The 27,042-nt window shown below is 43.2% G+C and overlaps 1 protein-coding gene across 2 annotated transcripts in view; it reads left to right on the top strand.

The window, feature by feature from the left end:
- The first annotated feature begins 1,631 nt into the window (after positions 1 to 1,631).
- The window catches only part of SLC35D3 (solute carrier family 35 member D3), a 231,550-nt gene continuing 206,139 nt past the window's right edge, over positions 1,632 to 27,042 (top strand). The window contains exons 1-2 of one of the 2 annotated variants that reach the window (XR_013837442.1): positions 1,632 to 2,229; positions 5,572 to 9,759. Coding sequence is in view for 1 of the 2 variants with exons in the window: in XM_079970971.1 (XP_079827097.1) it covers positions 1,794 to 2,229; positions 5,572 to 6,398 (1,263 nt within the window). In the remaining variant the exon portion in view is untranslated. Of the gene's footprint in view, positions 2,230 to 5,571; positions 10,971 to 27,042 lie in introns of those variants that run through there. The other variant, XM_079970971.1, reaches the window with a different exon arrangement.

Raw genomic sequence — 27,042 nt, 5'->3', positions numbered from 1 at the left:
TAGTATCAGTTGCTAGGGGACTAAAACTAGACACAGGATCCTGGATTTAGGAGGATATTCAGTTTCACCTTCTTATCTAAGTAAAGCCCACGGAACGGAACAAAGCGAGAAAAGATGCACATGATTGGGCAGCACATCACCGAAGAAAGTCTAGACGCTGACTGTCCACCGTATTCGCATAATTAGAAAATGTACAAATCTGTGCAGGGGGTTGTTTGTTCAAATAATCGCGTAGAAGTAGCTCAAAATTAACCTCTTGGTCTTACCCCATGCGCTTGGGAAATGGATCTTTTAATATTCGTGCGTAATCTTCTCGCTTCTTGTTTCCGTTTCAAAGTCCTTTGCAAACAAAAAAGAAAAAAGCAAAAAAAAAGCGGGGAAGAGAGTAGAGAGATCGCGATAAGTTTTTCACATCCTCCTCCAGTTCTTCTTCTTCTTCTTCTTCTTCTTCTTCTTCTTCTTCTTCTTCTTCTTCTTCTAGCAGTCCTTTGGGTGATGGCAGGTGTCAGGCGGAGTCATTTCCCAGACGCGCTTAGGTGGCTTGCTGAGTTGTTATGGCTGCGCGCTTGTGGGTGTTTGGGCTGGGAGTTCCACGTAGGGTTTGCCGGGATCATCCGGGAGGTGGTGTATGTAGTAGTTGCAGCTCAGGGCATCTCCAGTCGGCTGCTTCCTTTAAGATCCTTCCCAACTCCAAAGTTCCCATTGGGCACTTTCCCTTCTCCCTGCTCATACATTGGCAATTGGTTTTCTTTTGTGGTGAAATTTCAAAGCGTTATTTTTTAAAAACAGAGATAATATGCTATTCAGAAATCGCCGCATTATTTAATTACCTTAAGCTTTGTGGTGCATTCATTGATAATTTGCCGAAGCACTGAGACTCCAAACACGCGCACACCTCCCCGTGAAGGGTTAACTCTTTGCTGCTGCTTTCGAGGCACCTGTTTCTTTCTGTCGATTGCAGAAAAGCGACCAGGCGCAAGACTGGATCAATATTTGTACTGCCTTATAAAGGACCCTACCCACATTCATTCAATAAGGATGGATGCCTATTCCATTAGCGTAAGTGAACTGCACGGAAAAGCCTAACCTATAAATTGGAAGTTGTGTTTTGGGCTTGGTGTGTGGGTTGCTTGACATATTCGACGAGGCACGCCAGGACTGGTTTGTTTGTTTTCGCTTGGAAGGGGAGACAAAACTTAATGTGCATTCCTCTCTCTCCTTTTTAAAGATAAAGGTTGGGGGGGGGGGTGGCAGTTGGAAGGGTGTGGAGGGGGGGATTCCACCTACCCCTCGATCTTTTGATTCAGCCCCGCTCCTCCTCCTCCTCCTCCTCCCTTTTTCTTCCAGGAACAAAGCGAATCCATGATTCACGCGGGTCAAGAAGGAAGCGCGGCCAATGCACTCCAATTGTTCCCATTTAATTAAGGTAATGGGAAGCGCCCGGGCAGCCAGCCCCCCTCTGCGTCAGCAAGAGGAGCTGCTGGGCGATGGTGTAGGCGGCAGGTTCCCGAGCCTGCAGAGGCATTTCCCCGCGGATCCCGTCCCCCTCCCGCCCGCCCGCCCCTATTGATCACTGTCCCCGTCCAGTCCGTCCTCCGCGCGCGCTCTTGGCGCACAGCAAAGTTGCCCTTTCCAGCCTCGCAGCTGCTTCGGCGCGGAGCCCTCCAGCAGCGCCAGGCGAGGGGCGGGCGGGCGGGCGGGCGATCGCGGCGTCCTCAGCAGCAGCAGCAGCAGCAGCAGCCGGGAAGGTAGCCCCGGCTCCGGCGGGAGGGAAGGAGGACGCAGGACGCACCATGCAGCTGTGCCGGGGCCGCGCGTTGGGCATCTCGGTGGCGGTGGCGCACGGGGTGTTCTCGGGCTCGCTCAACATCCTGCTGAAGTTTCTCATCACCCGCTACCACTTCGCCTTCCTGACGCTGCTGCAGTGCCTGACCAGCTCCACGGCGGCGCTCAGCCTGGAGGTGCTGCGGCGACGGGGCGCCCTGGACATGCCGCCCTTCGGCTTCAGCCTGGCGCGCCTCTTCGCCGGGGTCACGCTGCTCTCCACGCTCCAGTCCAGCCTCACCCTCTGGTCCCTGCGCGGCCTCAGCCTGCCCATGTACGTGGTCTTCAAGCGCTGCCTGCCCCTCGTCACCCTCCTCATCGGCGTCCTGGTGCTCAAGAACGGCATCCCCTCCGTCGGGGTCTTGGTGGCCGTCCTCATCACCACCTGCGGGGCGGCTCTGGCAGGTGAGTGATGGAGAGAGAGGAAACCCTCGCCACAGCTCCTCCTCGCTCCGCACGGCTCATTTCACCAGGATCCTGCGGGTTCTACCCTGTCCTGCCTCGTTCCTTCGATTAGTCCCCTCTCATCGCCCCCTCCCCCCTTCATACCCAGCTCCTTGGCATGCCCAGCGCAGCCACATCACCTCCCACTCTGTCCTTTCCTCACCCCATCACTTCCCGACTCATCAGCCCCATCACCCACCACCTCCCTTTTCTCTCTCCACTCTGGTCTTTCGCTTGGATTCCCACTGACTCCTGCTGCGACCCTCATGCCACCTCTATCTTACCTCCTTCCACGCTTCCTTAGCTTTTATTATTACATCTCTGATCATCTCTAGAGCTCGCCTCAACCTACATCATGTTTCCACACCAACCTTCAACACAGCAGTTTTCCCACCCCTTAAATATATTTTTATGATAATATATTTTCAGCCTAATATTACTGTCCAGTCCTTAATAAAGTGACTATAAAGGTTGGAAGGTGGGTGAAAAGATAGAGATGTAAAAACATGTAATGTAGTTTCTTCCCATCCCCTCAAATACTTTATTCCACACTTACAAGCCTCAACCAATTCCCATTCCATCTCCACCCCTCAAAACACCCCAGTAAAGTCATCAGTGTCTTCTCAGCCAATATTATATGAAGATTAGTAGTACCTCACCAAAGTTCATAGCTCCACACTCTTACCACTGCTCCTTCTCCCATGACTCCTTGTCCCATTATCCTCCCAGTGGCAGGGTCTTGTCTCATCCTTCCTCTTCTACACTCAAGCATACAGTTCTGCTCATTAGCAGAGGCTGCCTCAGGGCTGCTTCACACAGTATGAGCTCCCTGACATGGCTAGTTTTATGTCAGGGTACACATCTGTCTGCCATTCTCACATGTATGTGCACTGTTTGCATAAATGCAAACTATGTCCGAAGCTGCCAAGGTTCTAACCCAAACTTGCCCCCCCTTCCATCACAACTTACCACCCCCTTCCCCTATGTCATGGGTTTTCTATTTTTTTAAAAAATACTCATTTTCTCTATAATAAAGAGTTCAGTGAAGGCTCTTTCTAACTAAAAACACACAGGTAGATCACCTCCATGTAAGAAGCAAAATATGTACACTTGAGTACACCTGCAGTACATCTGTCGTCAGTCAAATTTGCACTCCTGTGTTTTCTATGCATGACCCATGGACGTGATTTTTCCTTTATGGGGATTATCTCCATGCAGGAGAAATGTCATGTCTGAAGTGGCCCAGCTGATTTCCCCCAAGCCCTCTTCTTCCGCTAGCCCCATTTTATTTGCAGCTGCCTGGCTTGTCTGTCACATGGCAGCTGTTGTTAAGGATGAGGAAAAACTCTTGAGAAAATCCACATTATGGATCCGTCAGGCAGTGCCACTGTCTCTACAGTCTATAATTAAAGTCTATTACCAGTGCCATTAATAGACAGGGGTAAATTCTATTTAGGAATAACTGGATTGCCAGAATTCATGTATACATGTATGCATGTTCAGAAGTGAGAACTAGTTCTGAATCCTCAAGGATAGTTAAGCTGGGATGAATATGACTGAGTTAAAAAAAATAATGCTTTAGCTATTGCAAAAACTGTGCAGATAGAATAATTAACCAGCAATTCCCAATGTCTTTTTATCTGGTTATTAAACAAAGTGAGGTGTCATATTTTCCCTCACCTTGGAAATAAACTCTTGCTTAGTTTAAAAGGATATGAAAGAATGAAGCACACAAATGAAGAAATATTTGCCCTACAAAGAGATCTGGATATTATTTTATTTTATTTATTAGTTAAGAGCATTTATGTACCACTTAATCATCAAGCCCTGTAAGCAGTTTACATAAAATCACCATGAGACAATGACAGTCAGAAACTTAACTTCTATATTTTCCCCCTATATAAATATTTGTGTCATTTTTCCCTATTTGTTTGTTCACAAGACGGTGTTATCTCGAGACAGATTGCTCAAGTTGTGTCTGCTTTCCATAGAAGGCAGTAGTGCAGTTGGCCAAAGTTGGATTCTGGACTTAGTGCTTTTAAGGGGGCAGCGCTCTTTAGATGGTAATGTGGACCTTTATTCACCTCACAATCTGGAAATGCAGCCTTGCTGCATCTGAGTACCCTCCTGCTCATTCTGCTAGACCAGGCGCTGGACTTCCTCCTCAATCACTTCGAGAAGGATTCAGTCACAGACAGCTAACTAACATGGGCTGCTGGGCTATATTCTGTATTAATTGGATGACCCAGAGTGTGTTCAGGTGCTCTTATCTGTGGAGGAAAAGGAACAGCTTCCTCTCTTATGGCATAAGTACCTTGATCACTGTACAATCACAGGGGAAGGAGATGGGGAGAGAGAAACCTTGTTGCAGGGAGAGGAAGAAGCTTGTTCACTATGTTTTCTTACTTCTTTGCCACACTTCTTTGCTCAAGTTCATACAAATTGAGTGAGTGTTAAAATTTACCAGAGGAGATGCCAAGCATCTTCTGGCACAGGTGACAGGTGATTTGGTTTAACTTCAAAGGATAATTTTTAAAACAAATCTACAGGAGTGTATTTGTGAATAGGTTACCATCACAATCTATTTATAATATTTAAAAACAGCTTTAAGGGTGCTTTGGGAGTTGGAAGGGGTGCAGTGTATTCATCCAAGACCATATCCAGCAGGTGTACCCTATAAACTTTAAAAAAAGGTGCGTATATCTTTTGCAGCGGGAGCCAAATCACCTGCTACCCTTGGCTTTTCTGGGCTACACAAATATGCAAAACTGTTTTGACTGGTGAAACTCAGAACAAAAACCCTAGCAATGTAAACACAAGCAATGACTGCTCTGTCATGGTGCCTCAAACTAAGCTATTGTCAAACACCGCACCGTCAATCCTTTTGTTTCCCTCAAAGGGAATGCAAGCAGATATCGGCTCTACAATATTACATATCCAGCTGAGTAAATTCAAGCTCTTTCTATTCAAAGCATTATAGGAATGAATGTAACAAGTGGGCTTCTGCATGTATTTGTGGGTAGTTACTTGCTAAAAATTCATTTAAATGAGGGCTGAATATGAACATTAGGGACCCCTGTGAAATCTTGCATTTGTGCTCAAGGCAAACGGCCTGAGATTCAAAGTCCTACTCACTGCTACTGCTGCAATTGCTCTGGCACTGACCTTATCGCCTGCTGTAGGAAAAGAGGGGTGATCCTGCAGAACTAGACTCGTGATCTCTCTGAAATGTTGCTATAGGCAGAGTCCCTACATCCTGGCATGTAAATGCATGTTTCTTTCTCTTTCTTTCAAAATCGGCAGGTGCGGGTGACCTGACTGGTGATCCTATTGGGTATCTGACTGGAGTGCTGGCTGTGCTGGTGCACGCAGCCTATTTGGTACTCATTCAAAAGACGAGTGCAGATAGTGACTATGGGCCCCTTACGGCCCAGTATGCCATTGCTGTTTCTGCCACACCTTTTCTCATCATCCTCTCCTTTGCCAGCATGGATGCCATCAATGTCTGGTCCTTCCCAGGATGGAAAGATCCTGCCATGACCTGCACCTTTATTGTGTGTGTCGTGATTGGCTGTGCCATGAATTTTACCACTCTCCACTGCACCTACATCAACTCGGCTGTAACCACCAGTTTTGTTGGGGTCGTGAAGAGCATCGCGACCATCACGGTCGGGATGGTGGCTTTTAGCGACGTGGAGCCTACAAAGCTGTTTATAGCTGGTGTGGTGGTAAATACCATAGGCTCCATCATTTATTGTGTGGCCAAGTACATGGAAACGAGAAAGCAGAGTCATTACGAAGACTTGGAGAAGGAAATGAGGGAAGAGGAGAAGAAAGAATGTGATGGAGAGCAGCCACCTTTTGTAATGGAGGAGATCTCCAAGGACACAGAGCATGGGGAGACACCAATGGAGGAGTCAGCAAATGGAAGCGACCAGCAAAGCACAGAGGAGAAGGACAGCATAGTGGGACAAGGAAATGCGCCCATTGTCACTGATGGTGGCAACTCTGAAGCAGTTACCAACAGCTCATTAAAGGATGCCTACCTTGGAGTATGGAGGTTGGTTAGGGGGGCTAATTATATGAAAAAAGATTACCTAGTAGAGAATGAGGAGCTACCAAGTCCTTGAAGAATAATTTATTAGCAAATAATCAAGCATATGTGCATTGTTTTCCTTGTGGTGGGAGTACAGAAGGACAGATGCTTTCATATGTTCACAGACAAATCTTAATTGTTTATTAGCAAGATTTTACCTCATTCTGAAGGAACAAAGGCACCATGGTCATGCTTTGATTCAGTGAAATCCCATTTTTTGTGGACTTTCACTGAAATCAAAATCTCTGAGATCAAAATCAGGCCTGGACCACCAAGCAGGTGCCCCCACCACACACCACAGCTTGCTTTTATATTCACATAAGTCAACTTGATTGAATTAATAGTGTGTCCCTCTGTAAGTACTCCCTGAAGTACTAATGGAATTACTCTCAGCAGTTAAAAGCATGAGACCCAAAAGCAAAAGCTAAAAAGATTTGTCCAAAAGGTAAGTCAAAAGGAAGTATCACTGGATTCTCTGTGGTTTGAAAGCTAAATGAATGGGAAGTGCAAAAACCGTGAGTCATCTCACGGATCCCACTTGCCATCTTCCAGATATACTGCAAGTCCCACCCCTATGTGGACAGCCCTTGCAGTGAATGAATGGAAGCAAGATAATAAGATCTTCCTGATAATTGGGCACCATCCCACTTTCTCTCTGCCTATTCTGCCTTTGCTGACAAGAAAAGAGAGGTGTGGGAGGTGGACTGAGGCTTCTGTATCCCAGCTGGCCTCAACTTTCTCAACTAGTCTATTTTTAGTTAACATTCATGGTAACAGGCAAACTCAGTGTGTTCAAAAATACTTTGTGCACTGGAAAGTTCGGAAGTCGTGTATTATTTTAAAACGTATTTCCAGTGCAGGATTGTTGAAAGAATAAACCACTCTGAGGGTTCCCCCCCTCCTTACGATCTACAGGTATATAAATTTTATGAAATAAATGAATAAACGTAAGCCGTCTGTCCCCAAACTGGTGCCCTTCAGATGTAGTTGGACTCTAATTCCCATCAATTCCCATTAGCATGGCCAATGATCAGGGATGATGGGAAATGTAGACCAAAATATATGGAGGACACCAGGTTGAGGGAATGTGGACATAAAAAGTCCACCTAGTACATCATCCAACCAGATGCATTCAGGAAGTGTACAAGAAGGTCTTGAAGGGAACAGCCTCTTCCACAGTTGCTGTCAGGTGATATTCAACAGCACACTGTTGCTGAAAATTGAGGCTGTTGTACAGCCATTGGCAAAACAATCCTCCATTAATCTGCTGAATTCCCCTTTCAAAGCCCTCTGTGCTAGCAGCCATCAACAAACGTTGTGATAGTGAATGTTATACATTAATGGTGTGTGGTATGAAAAAGTACTTTCTTTTGTCTTATAACAGAAGCATTATAAGGTGACTTGGGGCTGCATTCAAAAAGCAAGTTTGTAGAAAGGAGTTGATGAGGTCAGGTGTGAGGGGCAGGGATGGGGTGGGGTGAGGCAGTGGCAGTGAGACCACCACCACCACCAACCCAGAGCTTCCCTCAACCTTCCCCAAGCAGCAAGTTATAAATCGAGGCAATCGTCTCACACGTCCAAGTCCCAGCAGCCTTAAGCTGGATTGAGTTCCTCTTATCCACCTGAATGCTACTCAAGAGCTGAATGCGTAACAAGAAAATATTGATATGGTCTGGGTCCTCTTAACATATGTATCTACTAGAAATTATTCACACACACACACACACACACACACACACACACACACACACACTTGCCTCAACACATCAGCCTTGTTTGCACTAAACAAAATGTGTTTCTAACTCATAGCAGGGTCGGGGTTGCATGTGTAAGCCTTGAGTTCATGGACAGTGGCTGCAGCAAACTGAAGTATCTGGAAGCACATTTTACTGCTTCCGGCATTGGCCTGGTTTGCGCAACATGGTAAGCTTATTGGGGCTGTGTGAACATGTATGTAGGCTCCTGCAAAAGAGCTCACAAGTCCACTATGCTCCTCAATTATTATTATTTCTTTACTCCTGCACTAAGCTAAGCCAAGGTTTATCATCATCATCATCATCATCATCATCATCATCATCATCTATTATTTATTATTTATACCCTGCCCATCTGTCTGGGTTTCCCCAGCCACTCTGGGCAGCTTCCAACAGAATATTAAAAACACGATAAAACATCAAACATTAAAAACTTCCCTAAACGGGGTTGCTTCATGGTTAAGCTCTAATCACATTCTGTAGCATGAATGAACCTTGGCTGCAGCTCATAGTTAGTGAGAGAGCTTAACCACAACCCTGTGTTTGGACAACACACTAAGCCGAACTTTGGTTTACTCTAGTTCAGCATGGGGGGGGGGGTAAAAAAGACTAAGGAGGAACAAAGTGGCTGCAAGCTCTTATCTGAGCCCCCACATATTGACATGGTCCCAGTAAACCATAGTTTGGCTTAACTATGCAAATCAGCCAATATCTGAAGCAGTAAACTGTGCTTCCATATCCTGAAGTTTGTTACAAACAATGTCTGTGAACCCAAAGCTTGCCCACGCAATGCCACTCCTGCTACAAACTAGGAGCATGCCACAAATCATAGATGAGTCACACAAAAGGCAAGCACATGTATGCTCTTTTTATTTCAAATATTATAGGCCTGACCTCTACATGAAAGCCTCTTCCACTCCTGCTGCTGTGTTCCCCATGTCCCACTCTCAATTTCATTTGCAGACTACTTCTCATGATTTGGGTATTGTGAAGAAGGGAAGAATGAGAAAGCAAGGTGCTGAAGTAGGGAAATTGGCCTTCCATCCAACATTCCCCAATGAAACCCTTTTTCCTTGAGATGCTACTGAGAACAATCAAAAGGACAAAGACAAAGACTATAGGCAAAATTCACCAGTTAACCATGATTTTTCACTGCAGGCACAATTTTCAGTCCTATATAGACAGAATTCAGTGCAACTCCCACCCTGCCCATTTCTTTCACTGGGCTTTTATGCTCACTAAAGCCTTGTTGAAGCAAGTGGAGGTTAGGTTATATCTGTGCTTGATGGGCTTTAGCCCATAATTGTTAAATGGCTTCAGACTGGACCACACTGTGGCTGCATTTAAAATTTGACTGACATCAATAGAGTACTTGGCTGTGATTTAAATGATCCAAACTGATCACATACTTTGTGTGCAGAAGGTCCCAGTTTCAATTCTGGGCATCCTCCCATTGAAAGATCTCAGATTGCAGGATTGAGGAATACTCACCAGAGACTTTGGAGAGCTGACAGCAGTCAGAGTAACAAGTGGCTTTCAAATCCTAATCCAGAGAACCTTGTAGTTTCTCTGCTTAGGTGTCCCAGGTATCCTGCAATGAGAAGATCAGTGCAGTGGCACCTCGGGTTACATACACTTCAGGTTACAGACGCTTCAGGTTACAGACTCTGCTAACCCAGAAATAGTACCTCGGGTTAAGAACTTTGCTTCAGGATGAGAACAGAAATTGCGCAGCAGTGGCAGCGAGAGGCCCCATTAGCTAAAGTGGTGCTTCAGGTTAAGAACAGTTTCAGGTTAAGAACGGACCTCCGGAATGAATTAAGTTCTTAACCTGAGGTACCACTGCATTGGTGGTCTAATTTCACTGAAAGTTAGATTGCCCACCAATCTTCCATAACCAGCCATGTCCAAACACAAGAGAGCATTGACTGTGCTGGTGAAATGACAATGAAGCCCAGAAGACCTAACCAGTGCACATGAACCCAGTATTTTCTCCAAGACAATCCCCCAGAATTCCCTTCAACATGCAAGGGTTCCATGGGAAAGAAGCTCCCCAGATAACAAGGATTCTTGGAAATGAGGAAGTATGAATCACTGGTGTCGCCTGTGCACGCGCACACACACATATGAATTTATGGCCTGATTTGACATACTTTAGTTTCATATATTCATATGTTTTCCTTCTAGCAAATTCATTGCTATATCATTCATTTAAACATGTAGTTATTTAATAACATTGTCTACCCTTGAATATTAAAATAGGTTCATTCTATTATATGCAGGCAGGTGTGGTTCAGTAAATTAGAAGGCTTAATTACTTTGTAAATTGGTTGGCCAAGGCACAGAATAGTGATTCCAGATCCCTTTTTAAATATGTTCAACAAGCCATGGAGAATAACTTGATTTTTGACCACACAACTCTTTTGGTACCTGGAGGCTATGAAGTGCTAACTTACCACCAAATATGGTGCCTTTTCCACATGCTTTGTGGGAAAGTCCTGGTTTGCTGCTTTTAAAAGTGCTAGTAGAAATATCTGAAAATACCAACAGTATTGGACACTTTTAAAGTGTGCTGGTGAAACTTGTACAGTGTAAAAAAGAGAGACAGAGGAGAATGCATGGTTATGCTCTATCTCTGTTCATAGCTTAACATGGGTGTTTAAGAATTCCCAGCTTTTAAAAAATGGGGATTTGGTAAATGCAGCCCAGAGGAGGGTTTTTTGTCAATGAAAGAGACTGTTGTAATGTAAAATGATATAACTATTGCCTCGTGCTGAGGCATTTTAATTGCATAAATAGAAGACTTCAATTAATCTGGAGAATGAGACATGGTAATAAAATGCATTGCTTTACAGATGCCTTAAGAAGTTTTTATTCTTGTTGGGGTGGTGAGGAGATGAGTAAGTGGGCTTAAACTTTAAATTTACTTATCTGATGTATTTGTGATCCTGTGTGTGTGTAAGAATGAGACCGAGCGCATGACATGCCTTTTGTAGGTTTAGGTGTATGTTTTAGGGCATTATACACCACTGCTTGAATCTAGCAAAGAAGGCCAAGCTTACCTGACCAGCCAACACAGATGCATATTTTTATGTGGATAGGAATACAGTGGTACCTCAGGTTACAGACGCTTCAGGTTACAGACGCTTCAGGGTACAGACTCTGCTAACCCAGAAATAGTACCTTGGGTTAAGAACTTTGCTTCAGGATGAGAACAGAAATCGCGTGGCGGTGGCACAGTGGCAGCGGGAGGCCCCATTAGCTAAAGTGGTAGCTCAGGTTAAGAACAGTTTCAGGTTAAGAACGGACCTCCAGAACGAACTAAGTTATTAACCAGAGGTACCACTGTATCCATTTTGTGTAGAACTAATTGTATGTGACTTGATGCTGGATGGGCTCCCACATCTATATATAGCATAATCTAGGTAAAGGTAAAGGGACCCCTGACCATTAGGTCCAGTCGTGACCGACTCTGGGGTTGCGGCGCTCATCTCGCTTTATTGGCCAGCGTACAGCCAGTGTACAGCTTCTGGGTCATGTGGCCAGCATGACTAAACTGCCTCTGGCAAACCAGAGCAGTGCATGGAAATGCTGTTTACCTTCCTGCCAGAGCGGTACCTATTTATTTGCTTGCACTTTGATGTGCTTTCGAACTGCTAGGTTGGCAGGAGCAGGGACCGAGCAACGGGAGCTCATCCCGTCAGGGGATTCGAACCACCAACCTTCTGATTGGCAAGCCCTAGGTTCTGTGGTTTAGATACAGTGCCACCCGAGTCCCTGCATAATCTAGGGCTTCTCAAACCGTGGTCCATGTACGACTGAGCTTCATTCAGGTGATTCACGGTGTGTTTTTGGATTTATAGTTGAAAATGGCACATCCATCGCATTAAATATTCTCATTGATTTTTAATTGCTTTTCATTTCTTACATTGTATTTTATTGTGTTGCTGAATTTTATAGAATTCAAATTGTAATGCAATAGAATGCAAAATGTAAGAAATAAAAGAAGCAATTAAAATACAATGAAAAATCATACAGCATCTAGTATGGCGCAGGCTGCAAAATCATTAAATGGCCCACCAAGATCCTCCATAATTTTCAAGTGCCTTGTAGGAGGAAGAAAGCATAGGAATCGCTGACATAATCAATGGTGAAGCAATTAGTTAATGGGGGGAAAGTACTGTACTACAATTCCAGAACTGATGGAATCAAGAGGACAGTCACAGGTTGAAAATCAAGCCCAGATTGGTTTGGCATGAGACTGTTGCCCTGCTGAGACCAATTTCATGTTGCATGGTGTTCAGTCATATGGTAAACATAAGGCAGGATGCCAGTGGCTAGGAGTAAATGATCACTTTGTAAAATATAGGTGCAACTTCCTACATCTATCTCCCATTAATTGGTCACTATCTGCATTTCCTGTATGATTACTGAAAGCTCTTGGCATGAAATTGGCCTCAAAGTCAGCTAATCTCAGCCATGTGAAAACATACTGCACTGTACTGTAGGCATTGCTTACTTGGAATGATTTTACTTGGTGCTGTTTGGCAAAATAACTGTCAATCATTGGCCATTGAGACATTCATTTCTATTAATAACAGTGCCTGCAGACCCACACTGCTTAGTACTGTTTCATATGTATCAAAGAGTCATCACTCTCCTCTGGGAACAGCAGTTGCCATTCTTCAGACTAAAGACATGGGTGAGCAATTTAACATGAGAATATTTTGAAGGGCGCACTACATTTGGTCTGGCAGTTATAATAGGTGATTGAGAATTGAGGGAAACACTTATTGTCGACAGAAATAGGCACGTCAGAGAGAAACTAAAGAAAGAAAGACAAATTCTCATTTTGCTGCCATAATAAATGAGTGGTTGTGGTGCACAATGGCATTCTCCAAAATAAACTTTAATTTTTGTGTCAATATGGCATATTGAATATACTATTGAGCAGCACCTGCTGTAGCTCTACAAAGCGGGGCATTATAAGAACTCAGGCAAGGAAACCAGCCTAGCTATTGCTTTGGGGTTTTTTTGTTTTTGTTTTGGAAAAGGCATTTTACAAAAGGCATACAGATGTCTGTGTGCTTTTGGCTGAGATGTCCATGTATCTGGTTTAGTCCCTTCCAATCATTGTAGGATTTTGGAGAGAGAGAAGAGGGTAGGGAGAGAGAAATAGTGTCATCAAAGGACTTTGGAACAAAAAACAGTTTGGCAGTGAAAGCTTCAGTTATCACAATCCAACACAGAATTAAACATGCTTAAACCCATTGAAATAAAGTTTTGGTTGGACTGTGGCATCTGCCTAATTTCGTTTAGAATTTTTTTACCAGAAATAAAATAAAGGAACTGACTTTTAATATGCATTAAGATACCTACGATTACGGCATAATTTTCTTGGTTACAGGTAGGTAGCCGTGTTAATTTTTGGGGTCTTTTTTATGGTCATCGGTCTAGCATCCACATCCCTTGCCTTGCCTTCTCCTCCTCGCTCCTTTATTTTGCCATTAGTATCTTCCACTACCAATTTAAAGTAGCTTTAAAATCATAGAGGAAGGGAGATAGCATCTTTCATAATGCACTAATGCCATTTTCATTGCATCTCTCAGTCCTGGAAAGCTGGGGACAGGCATAAGAGTGGGGCTGAGGAGAGTGTAATCCTAGGCACACTACAGCGCCATCTAGTCTCTTGATGTACCTAGCTATAACAAGTAAAGTGTGCAAGTAAGTAAATTAAGAAGAAAGAACATTTTGCTGGTATAACCTCTAGATTAATTGTTCTTTTATAATGTAGAATCTATCATATTAAATATTCCCAGCAGTTGTAATACTCTTGAATGCAGGCTTGTCTACTTAGCTCTGCTTTCCCCATTGCTGCCTCTGGTTTTTTAACCATAAGCCTGTTCAAGTGCAGGAGAGGAAGAAGCAATCAACTCTGCCCATCAATTAGTTCTGTGTTCATGCTTGATGAGTTTGCTGGAGGTCATCTCAAAGCTGTTCATTCAGAGCAGTCATTGTTGTAATCAACGCGTGCCGTCTTGTTTCCCTTTCACCCTCTGGAAGGATGTCAGTCAGGAGAGGGTGGGGTGAAGGAGTGTGGTACTCACCCATGCAAACATAATTCATATTGCTGGGCTAATGGAGCCAATAGTTTATGAAGATTTAAGTCAGGGATGGGGAACTTCTGGTCCTCCCAGTCTTGTTGAATTCAGCTCCCATCAGCTCCAGCCAGCATGGCCAAAGGTCAGGGATGATGGGAGCTGGAGGGCAACAACATCTGGGCAGGTTCCTCATCCTTGAGTCAAGTCAGCGTGCCAGAATGCCTCTCTCTTGGCAGTGAGAGGAGGGCGTTCTGGTGGCAGCGGCAGCCGTGGGGCAGAAGGAGTGCCACCTCTTGCACTTTTGCCACCTGAAGTGGGAGCTTCACCCCATCCCGTGGGCATGCCAGCTCTGATTCTTGTGCTGTTCCATATTCAGAAGATAACTTACAAAATGGATTAAACTTGGTTCAGGTTTAAAAAAACAACAACACAGTGATATAAAATGTTTTAAGGGTTTAGCTTTTTACTAAATAGCACCTGATAATCTAAACTCAGATTACTTGATACATGTGTGCTGAAATCAGAAACACCTGCTCCAATCAATGACAGTCCTGTATTGAATATGAGATACCATCTTTGAAGGAATGTCTGGTGGAATAAAAAATAAATAAATGCCAGTACACTTTGGGGGAAAGGAGGGCGCAGCTTTGCTGTTCTTCACTGCAAGGCTACCTCCTTCTGTCTCTTACATTTAGATGATATGTCTGTCTATTGTGATGGTATAATTTGAAAGGGAACTGGGTGATTATGTCATAATACTACAAAGCATCTCTATCCTCCTCTCACATATCATGTAGAAAGGGCCAAATCAGGATTGGACAAAGGTCAAGGGCAGAGATCCAGTGCTTACTGATAAAAGGCACCAGACCCATACAAAAGTTTGCAAAGGAGATCCTCCTCCTACTGTGGAACATGACAACAAGCAGTGTTGTAAATGAATTGTGCAACTGCCTCACCCTGCAACTCCAATCAAGAAGAGATTTTTTTCCAGGGGTGAACCCCCCCCCCCAGAGCACCTGTCTAGCGAATTAATTAAAAGAAATGAAAAAGCTGAGTCTTAGATATTGCAGCACTTACAATTTAATTAATATGGTTTTAGGTCTGAGATTTGAATATGAAATTTGAAAGTGAAATTGAGTAAAGGTAAAGGTAAAGGTACCCCTGCCCGTATGGGCCAGTCTTGACAGATTCTAGGGTTGTGCGCTCATCTCACTCTAGAGGCTGGGAGCCGGCGCCATCCGAAGACACTTCCGGGTCACGTGGCCAGTATGACGAAGCTGCTCCGGCGAACCGGCATCAGAGCAGCACACGGAAACGCCATTTACCTTCCCACTATAAAGCGGTACCTATTTATCTACTTGCACTTAAGGGTGCTTTCGAACTGCTAGGTGGGCAGGAGCTGAGACCGAACAACGGGAGCTCACCCCGCCGCGGGGATTCGAACCGCCGACCATGAGATCGGCAAGTCCGAGGCGCTGAGGTTTTACAGCAAAATTGAGTAATGTCCATTAAAAAAATACTTACAACATAATATATTAAATACAGAATAGGAATGATATCAATCAATGGCTTGAGCTGAAACCACAAAATGACGCCACAGCATAGTTCTAATGCATCTTTTATGCAATTGTTTATGCATTCAGCTAAACAAATAGAAAAATAATATATATATTTCACAAAATTTGAAACCTATTATAAAATAATCACCTCTAAATACTGTGGCTGTTCATTATCTAGCTCCTTTTAGTCTCTTATGCAAAAATTACAATACCTAATAAGCTCCCTGTGAAAATAAAGCCACAACCATAAGAAAGCAAGTGTGTCAATGCAATTTATCACAAGGAAGATAAGCATCATAATCTCCATAAGAAAAGATTGTTCTCTGTATGGATCAATTGCTTCACAAGTCTGAATGCAAAGCTGTTATCAGGAAGGGGGAAATGGTGCAATACATTGACATGGTTCTTTCTTCATGAACAACCGATACCAAAGAGGCATCTGTTCATAAACTTGTGCACATAACAAAATTGGGGAAATGTGCACATTGCCTTGTACTGGATGCATCTTCTGGACTGCAGTCATAAAATTGAGGGTTCGATAATAACACGAGGTTGGCACCTTTTTGAGGGTCCGTGGGCACATATGCAAACTGGAGAAATTGTCTTTATCACCATGCAATATCACAAAAACACAGCCATGCAGGCACACACTACAACCAGATGCACATATATGCATGGCAACCATACACGCCACCAGCACATGTCTGCACACTCATTCTCCCTGCCAGCCAACAGACTTGAAAAAATCCTGCTAGAGTCCAGAGTTAAGCTTCTGATAGCAGTCATAAAGACACTTAGATGATCACAAACAAGTCTGCAATTCTAACCCCACCTATTTGGGAGTAAGGACCAATTATTTCCATTGTACTTACTTGGCTAGGCTTTCAGCCAGTGGCCTCAAGGTGATGGCCATCCCTTCTTGATTTTTCAGCATCAAGCACACTGAGGTATACTGGCTTAGAGGACAGAAGCTCCATTACAGCTATCATGGATACCAGCCATTCATTCACCCATCTTCCATTAGTCTGTATAATCCCTATTAAAGCCATCTACACAAGTGGCCATCACCACTTTCCTACAAACACATCTGTTCAGTGCTTCTGGGCTTTCCCATTCACTTGAATGGAAGAGCTGACTTCATGCTTGCAAGGTTGTGTTGGTACTGCTGGTTCTAATCCTGACATGCAGCACTCCAAACCACTGCCTTATGCACCTGAACAGCAAAAGTCAACTACTTATTTTAAAAGATCTTCATTCAAAACTGAAGCTGGTGCAGTAGTTGAAATCTGAGGCTCTGCCAGCTGGACCCAAATGGGGTTCATGGGATTGCTCCAGGCCTGTACCTCAAGATTAGACTTGAGCACTGCACAGTTGCCAGCACTTTGTAGGTACAGATACTGGAGAAGGGGTGAGTGGACGAGGCTGGGCCATCATCAGTGGCAATGATGTAGGATTGCTGATTGGGCAGCTACCCTTTAGCCCAGTCACCAAAGGCAGAAGCCAAAGTACTTGCCAAGGAGGGCAGGGTTGCAGGTGCAGCACAGTCTAAACAAACCAAGGTCAAGCACAGGGAATCAGCCTACGGTAAGTCCAAACATGATCCAGGAGCAAGGTGAGGAAACAATCTAAGGTGAACAGAACAGGGAGGTTCTGTGGGCTTGCAGGCAAAGAGGTGCCTCTTGCTTTGCTGTCTCTGAAGAAAGGTGTTGGAACTTAAAGGCTCCATGTCCCCATTTGTCAAGCACTGGGGATTTTCCTGCTTGGTTGTTGGGCAGTAGTAGTGGGTTACTGACTGTGGAGAGTTCCAAGGAGAAATTATTCTCATAGTCAGAGAAGCAGGAAGAGCTACTACTTCCAGAGAGGTAGATACTGGTAGTGCGGGTTCTGGGGTTCCTGCCCCAGAAGTAATTCTAGGACACACCCTATTTGGGATTCCTACCCCAGTTCCCTCCCTGTACTACCAAGGTATGTGCCCATGGCACTGATCTTCCTACGCCACCATTCTCACCCAAATATGTACTACGCAAAAGCTTTGTGCAACACTACTACACCAGTTATTGTGGCAATGGCTGCAGTTGATGTAATAGATCGGTTTGTGCCAGGGTGATGTCAGTAGGCTCATAAAGTGTATCGGTTTGATGCGGAAGATACTGACAATCCATTGGTTGGTTTGCATGTGTTTTTGCTTTCCCTCCTTATTGCATCTGATAGTCAGTTTCTGGGGTGTAGGGACTTGAGAACTTAACCCAATTCTCACAAGTTAAATAATATTAGGGGCCATTTTTAAAGGTATTGCCATGCCTGGTTTCTACTAGGAGAGCTGATCTGCGAATCTTTTAAACATCAGCTTCAAGAGGCTGGTTGGGCAAATGAAGATCTAATGGCAAGCAGTGTAATAAAGCAGGCGCTCAGTGACCCTACTTGACTACACTTAACGTTAAAAGCCATTTGGGAACTCGGCTTAAGGAATATATTGCTTTTCAGCTGACTTGACAATTTAATTTGGCTTCTTTACAATGCGCAGCCTTCTGAATATAAAATGCCATAAATTGAATCTTTTTACTGGATAAGCAATAACCAGCTAAGCCCAGTGGAGGGAAGACTGGTATTCATGCAATACTGGAGCAGTCTGCTAGGATGAGGGATATCTAATTTGGGTGAGTGCATTTGCAGCGACTTGGCATCTGCAGGATGTCTGTGGGTAATTGCCAGCAGATCCATATGCAATCAATTCTATATATTCACCTAGAAAACTGTTTTTGAAAAGGAAAAAAAAAACTCATCTCACTGTGAGTCCTGCAAGACCTGATCTCTCCTTATTTGGCCCATGTCCAACTGGCCTGAGAGGGCAGGGCCTCCTTGACTGCCACCAGGAGCAAAGGTTGCTTCTGCTGTTCAGGATGCCTGGAGACCATCAAGGTGGAAAATTGTTTAGGGGTATTTGCTGTGGTCAATATTTAGTATTGGAAATGCATTATTTTTGCTGTTTACATAGCTTATGGTCTATTATTATTATTATTATTATTATTATTATTATTATTATTAGTTTGACCGTATTCTGAATTATCAATTTGTTTATTCTACATTTATTAACATAATAGGTTTTCATTCATTTGTTGTTTATATTGCTATTGGATTTTGTTATGTCTTGTAGCTGTTAGTGAATAATGCAAAACGTTTTGATGTTGTGAGCAGCCATGAGCATGGTTTACTATGGAGAGGCAGCATAATAATGATGCCATTATAACTCGGCAAGACAGCAGATAAATTATATGAGCTCAATCTACACCAACGATCTCATCTTTTCTTACTAAACTAAAATATTTCATATATATCAGTGATGCACATTTTTAGTGCAGGGATGGGGAATCTGTGGCTCACCAGGTATTTGATAGACTACAAGTCTCAACACCCCAGCCATTGGCCTTGCTGGGGCTGATTAGACTTGGATCCCAGCATCATTTGAACGGCCAGAGGTTCCCATCTCTGCTTTAGTGCAGAGAAGAAACTCTTGATATGGATACTTTATACGGTCATCTAATCATAAAAACATAAGATCCCTGCTGGACTAGACCAAAGGTCTATCTAGTCCAATATTCTGTTTTCACAGTTGCTGACCAGATGTCTATGAAAAGACATGAGTGCAACAGCAATCTCTTGCTTATTATCTCAAGTAACTAGAATACAGAGAGGAAAATGCCTCTAACATTGGAGATAATACATAGCCATTAATAATGATAACCACTGATAACCTTTTCCTTCATAAATTTTTCTAATGCCATCCAAGATGGTGGCAGTCATCGTAAAGATAGTTAGAGACAAATGAGATACCTGAAATATGGTCAGAAGGAGCTGGCTATTGCAGAATTGATTGCATGTGGGAAGTAGGGCCTGATATATGGCTGACAAAAAGAATTTGGCTCAGTCCCTGGTCTGATGGAATCCTTCTAGACCGAAGACTGGAGACATTATTACAGAGGACAGTAGTAACTGTTTATCTTCCCAAAGCTGTTTCTTTTCCTATGCTTGGCAGTAAATCTAAAAGAAATTGCCAGGATTTACTTCTGATAGGGCTGCCCTACTCGTAACAATAATGTAGCAACAAACACAAGCCAACACACGCCCCTTGCAAATTTGTGCCTGGAGCACTTCATAAAATGCAGCAAAATTCAATAAACTCATAAAAATGTTAAAACATTAGGAAAATAAAGGAAGGGGAAATGCAATGGGATGTAAGCAACAGATGATGTAAAACAGGGATGGTGGACCTGTGGCTTCCAGATGTCGTTGGCACCAACTCCCACTTGGCCCACCCAGTACGGCTAGGGGTCAGGGATGATGGGAGTTGGAGTATAATAACACTCAAAGGGTCCCTGCTTCCCCATCCTTAGCCTAAAAGCAGCTGAAATATAGAAACCTTTTGCAGGTGGTTTGTAACAGTGGCTTTTTAAAGGTGAGAAGGACAGGCATTTAGAGCAGGGGTGGAGAACCTGAAGCTCAGGGGCCTCGCTATCTGACCTTCAGGGCTCTTCCCAGCTTCCTGAGCCACAACCCTTACCAGCCCTACTTTGCTCTCATCTTAAGTGTTTTTGGTGACTGGAGTGTGTTCTTGAACTCTGATTGTAGGTACTTGGTTGGCCACACTGAGAAGAGGATGCCAGGCTAGATAGGTCTTTTGTTTCCTCCAGCAAGGGTTCTTCTTAGGTACCAACTGCTGTGTTTCAACTGCTTCTATAAATGCAGTTGAATTACAAAGTGCAATGCAAGGAGTCCAGAAGAAAATGCCCACAGGTATTACCAAATCACATATGCTTCCTCTACAATTGTATTCTAGCATTTGCAATATTTCATCCTTTCAGTATCTTCAGCAACATTAAGATACCGATTTCAAATCACCACTTACCCAAGATATAGAAATAAAGCTAATGGAAAAGCTAACAGCTGTATCAGTGAGATAAACAAACAACCCTACAAAGTTCTATAGAGAATAAAACAGTGCTCAGAAGCTCTTTAAATTGTAAAGCGAATGCTTTTTAAATCTGTTTTGTGATGTTTACAGTGACTCTCACATGGGATTATAGGTCCTGGAATGTGTACCACAACCAAATGGATTTATGTAAACTACCCCATTGAACCAATCTGCCCCTGCCCAATTCATCTGATGGAAAAATCATATTCTCATATACAGAAAATATGAACAAAAATGGCACAGTTTCCTATGTTTCCCCAACTGCTTAATAGGGACACAATCATCCAATCTCTAATCTTTTGCAGGGTTTGCTCTTTTAAAGTTTTGTCTCTGAAATGCTTTTTAACACACTTGGGAGGCCCCAAGGCCTACACCCTCAGAAAAACTATGTGGTACAAGGAGTGTTCTTAAGTTATTCAAAAGTCACAATGCTCCCCATGTAAATTAAATTAGTAGATTATATCAAGTGTAGAAACAAGGCATGGAATTTAATGCAGCCTTTGAAAGAGAATGTGTAAGAGGTATTTTTTCCAAATATATTGCCATTCTTTTGAGAAATACTAAAAAAAGACAGTTCTGAATACAGTACTAAGGCGAGTTTGAAAATAATAATCTAGAGAGGGAAAATACCGAATCCACAACAATATGGCATTTCTGTACTGTAACTGGAATTGATTTCTCCAAAGCTTTCCTTTCCTTTGAAGACCAGAAACTGTAGGCTGAGGATATGCTACTGTGATCTGATCTCTTCCACATCATAAAATTGCTCTACCAAGATGATAAGTTCAACGTTGCATTAGATAGGAGTGATTGAAGTTGGCTTTCCTGCTCTCATGGAAGCCTTTTGAGTGGTTTTGAAATTTAATGGCACCTTTCATCTGCTGAGAGGATAGGCTTGGGAGAGTGAAGTGTACAAACATGTACCAAAACAACATGTGTTTCAAGTGGAAAGCCTCTTCTTCTCTAGCTCTGCCATATATTTAATCAGTTAAAATTGTTTAAGCTAATTTTAATTGTTTTTGTTTTATATTGTTGTAGCTCTGGAATAAGGTGGGAAAGAAATCTAAATAATAATGATAGTGATAGTAAAAACAAATAAACAAACAAATATATTTCACATATCTGAGTGCTGATGTTTATGTAGCCAAAATGGCACCTTTCACACAGAAGAAGGCTTGAAAATGTTTCAAGGTCTGAAGTCTGAGCATGCTCAATGTGCACAAGTTAACAGGGGAGTTCAGGGGAGAACTGGGAGGGAGGTGGGGATGAAATGGACTGTCCTGAACAGGAGTACCCTACACTGCAACATTTTGTGGCAGGATAGGAGAGGTATGTTCATGTAGTTGTACACAGAAGTGCTTGTGGAGTTTGTAATATAGTAATGGGAATTGATGTTGGAGTAAATGACTCATGGGTTCTCCTCCAACTCTGCAATCCTATAGCTGTAAGACGGGCCTGGAGCAGAGGAAGATTGGGGAAATAGTCAAGCCAATTTATTTTGCTAGGTAAGGCCAGGTCTGTTTAGTATCTCCTTTGTCATGTACGTTGGGGGCAATATGTTGCCACAGAAACTAAACTGAGGCCCAGCTCCGAGGGCCTTCTGGAGGTTCCCTCACTGTGAGAAGTGAAGCTACAGGGAACCAGGCAGGGGGCCTTCTCGGTAGTGGCGCCCAGCCTGTGGCATGTCCTTTCATCAGATGTCTAGGAAATAAACAGCTATCTGACTTTTAAAAGACATATGAAGGCATTTTTTAAAAGTTTGATGTTTTATCGCTTTATTATTATTATTATTATTATTATTATTATTATTATTATTAACATCTGGAGACACTTCAAGAAGGTGATACCAATACAGCAAAAGGGATATATAGTTTTCTCTGCAACCCCTCCTCCTAGATGGAGATGATGTCATCCAGGTGTATGTGTGAAAGAGAAAAGACCCACTGTTTTTGGAGTGACACAAAGTCAGAGACAGAGGCTGAGTTTTAGACTCTGGAAGCTACCTCTCATAAAAGCAGATGGGGAAGCAGTTGACTTTGGGGCATCTGTCAGAATTACATCCATCTCTTCCTATGTTCAGTGTGTGTGTGTGTGTGTGTGTGTGTGTGTGTGTGTTTGTGTGTGTTTGTTTGTTTGTTTGTGTGTGTGTGTATAAAACCATGTACCACAAAAATACCATAAGTTTCTAGTGACCTAATTCCAAGAAAACAGAAACATGCTGCAGCACAGGAATTCTTGGAGTGCGTGGTTGATTGACACCTGTCTATCCACCCTTGCTGCCCTCTGTTTAACTGGGTCGAGGCGTCTGTTTCTCAACTAAAAAGTGATGCTTGAATATAATGAAAAGATCAGGGATATATATTGTAATCCAAGAAGCATATAAAACACATCAAACATAATTTATCACAAGAATGGAAATATTTTTAAATTCACTTTAATATGTCATGCAGTTGAGCTTTATGTCTCTGCTCATCAAAGTGTTGTTGTTGTTGTTTAGTCGTTTAGTCGTGTCCGACTCTTCGTAACCCCATGGACCAGAGCACGCCAGGCACTTCTGTCCTCCACTGTCTCCACAGTTTGATCAAACTCATGCTGGTAGCTTCAAGAACACCATCCAACCATCTCATCCTCTGTTGTCCCCTTCTCCTTGTGCCCTCCATCTTTCCCAACATCAGGGTCTTTTCCAGGGAGTCTTCTCTTCTCATGAGGTGGCCAAAGTATTGGAGCCTCAGCTTCACGATCTGTCCTTCCAGTGAGCACTCAGGGCTGATTTCCTTCAGAATGGATACGTTTGATCTTCTTGCAGTCCATGGGACTCTCAAGAGTCTCCTCCAGCACCATAATTCAAAAGCATCAATTCTTTGGCGATCAGCCTTCTTTATGGTCCAGCTCTCACTTCCATACATCACTACTGGGAAAACTATAGCTTTAACTATACGGACCTTTGTTGGCAAGGTGATGTCTCTACTTTTTAAGATGCTGTCTAGGTTTGTCATTGCTTTTCTCCCAAGAAGCAGGCGTCTTTTAATTTCGTGACTGCTGTCACCATCTGCAGTGATCATGGAGCCCAAGAAAGTAAAATCTCTTACTGCCTCCATTTCTTCCCCTTCTATTTGCCAGGAGGTGATGGGACCAGTGGCCATGATCTTCGTTTTTTTGATGTTGAGCTTCAGACCATATTTTGCGCTCTCCTCTTTCACCCTCAATAAAAGGTTCTTTAATTCCTCCTCACTTTCTGCCATCAAGGTTGTGTCATCTGCATATCTGAGGTTGTTGATATTTCTTCCGGCAATCTTAATTCTGGCTTCGGATTCATCCAGCCCAGCCTTTCGCATGATGAATTCTGCATATAAGTTAAATAAGCAGGGAGACATTATACAGCCTTGTCGTACTCCTTTCCCAATTTTGAACCAATCAGTTGTTCCATATCCAGTTCTAACTGTAGCTTCTTGTCCCACATAGAGATTTCTCAGGAGACAGATGAGGTGATCAGGCACTCCCATTTCTTTTAGAACTTGCCATAGTTTGCTGTTGTCGAAACAGTCAAAGGCTTTTGCATAGTCAATGAAGCAGAAGTAGATGTCTTTCTGGAACTCTCTAGCTTTCTCCATAATCCAGCGCATGTTTGCAATTTGGTCTCTGGTTCTTCTGCCTCTTCTAAATCCAGCTTGCACTTCTGGGAGTTCTTGGTCCACATACTGCTTGAGCCTTCCTTGTAGAATTTTAAGCATAACCTTGCTAGTGTGTGAAATGAGTGCAATTGTGCGGTAGTTGGAGCATTCTTTGGCACTGCCCTTCTTTGGGATTGGGATGTGGACTGATCTTCTCCAATCCTCTGGCCACTGCTGAGTTTTCCAAACTTGCTGGCATATTGAGTATAGCACCTTAACAGCATCATCTTTTAAAATTTTAAATAGTTCAGCTGGAATACCATCACTTCCACTGGCCTTGTTATTTGCAGTGCTTTCTAAGGCCAGTTTGACTTCACTCTCCAGGATGTCTGGCTCAAGGTCAGCAACCACACTACCTGGGGTGTACGAGACATCCATATCTTTCTGGTTTAATTCATCCGTGTATTCTTGCCACCTCTTCTTGATGTCTTCTGCTTCTGTTAGGTCCTTACCACTTTTGTCCTTTATTATGGTAATCTTTGTACGAAATGTTCCTTTCATATTTCTGATTTTCTTGAACAGATCTCTGGTTCTTCCCATTCTGTTGTTTTCCTCTATTTCTTTGCATTGCTCGTTTAAGAAGGCCTTCTTGTCTCTCCTTGCTATTCTTTGGAAATCTGCATTCAATTTCCTGTATCTTTCACTATCTACCTCACATTTTGCTTGCCTTCTCTCCCCCGTTATTTGTAAGGCCTCGTTGGGCAGCCACTTTGTTTTCTTGCATTTCTTTTTCATTGAGATGGTTTTAGTTGCTGCCTCCTGTATAATGTTGCGAGCCTCCACCCATAGTTCTTCAGGCACTCTGTCCAGCAAATCTAAATCCTTAAACCTGTTCGTCACTTCCACTGTGTATTCATAAGGGATTTGGTTTAGATTGTATCTTACCGGCCCAGTGGTTTTTCCTACTTTCTTCAGTTTAAGCTTGAATTTTGCTATAAGAAGCTGATGATCTGAGCCACAGTCAGCTCCAGGTCTTGTTTTTGCTGACTGTATAGAGCTTCTCCATCTTTGGCTGCAGAGAATATAATCAATCTGATTTCGATGTTGCCCATCTGGTGATGTCCATGTGTAGAGTCGTCTCTTGTGTTGTTGGAAAAGCGTGTTTGTGATGACCAGCTTGTTCTCTTGACAGAACTCTATTAGCCTTTGCCCTGCTTCGTTTTGATCTCCAAGGCCAAACTTGCCAGTTGTTCCTTTTATCTCTTGATTCCCTACTTTAGCATTCCAATCCCCTATAATGAGAAGAACATCCTTCTTTGGTGTCACTTCTATAAGGTCTTGTCAGTCTTCATAGAATTAGTCAATTTCAGTTTCTTCAGCACCAGTAGTTGGTGCATAAACTTGGATTACTGTGATGTTAAAAGGTCTGCCTTGGATTCGTATCGAGATCATTCTTTAATTTTTGAGATTGCATCCCAGTACAGCTTTCGCCACTCTTTTGTTGACTATGAGGGCCACTCCATTTCTTTTATGGGTTTCTTGCCCACAGGAGTAGATATGATAGTCATCCGAACTGAATTCACCCATTCCCCGTCCATTTTAGTTCGCTGATGCCCAGGATGTCAATATTTATTCTTGCCATCTCATTTTTGACCACATCCAACTTACCCAGGTTCATGGTTCTTACATTCCAGGTTCCTATGCAATATTTTTCTTTACAGCATTGGCCTTTCCTTTTGCTTCCATGCATATCCGCAACTGAGTGTCCTTTCGGCTTTGGCCCAGCCGCTTCATCAGCTCTGGATCTACTTGTACTTGTCCTCCGCTCTTCCCCAGTAGCATGTTGGACACCTTCCGATCTGAGGGGCTCATCTTCCAGCGTCATAACTTTTATATGCCTGTTGTCTTTGTCCATGGAGTTTTCTTGGCAGGGATACTGGAGTGGCTTGCCGGTTCCTCCTCCAGGTGGATCACGTTTGGTCAAAACTCTCCACTATGACCTGTTCATCTTGGGTGCCCTGCTCGGCATAGTTCATAGCTTCTCTGAGTTATTCAAGCCCCTTCGCCACGGCAAGGCAGTGATCCATGAAGGGGGCTCATCAAAGTACAGTATTCCAAAACTTCTTTGATTTTCCTCTACATTCCCCAGACTCTTTTATCATCCTTCTATTGAGATCCACTAGGTGGCACCATTAGTATAGGCTGGTTTTTTGTTTTGTTTTTTTGTTTTGTTATTCCCCCACTGACAAAGTTCGTTTCTCAAGTAAGTTCAAAAAGGACTGCACAACCTTCCACCCATATAACGTAGTCCCAAACAAGGGGGAAACATGAAGCTAGCAATGGCAGTAACACATTTCTGTTGCTTTGCGTGACTGGGGTTGTGTGAATTTAGGATTGATAATTTTTGGACCAGGCTGGGTCTTACTATCTCATTAAAAACAAACACTTGCGATTACCTAATTGTAAGGATTATGTTATGAAAACCTTCACCCCTGATTTCATCACTTGTGTAACAGAAACAGGCCTTGCTAGTGGGTTGCCTATTATTTGTTTTTCTTGCCTAGCCAGTTGGCAACCCTGTGTGGGTGTCGCACTGGTTATTATTTTTTCATCATTTATTACCTGCCATTCACCCTAAGGTCCCAGGGCAGGTTACAACAATAGAAAACCAATATATATATATT

The sequence above is a fragment of the Podarcis cretensis genome (assembly GCF_951804945.1).
Source record: "Podarcis cretensis genome assembly, chromosome: 3".
Lineage (NCBI taxonomy): Eukaryota > Metazoa > Chordata > Lepidosauria > Squamata > Lacertidae > Podarcis > Podarcis cretensis.
This window is presented reverse-complemented; position numbering and strand designations above follow the sequence as displayed.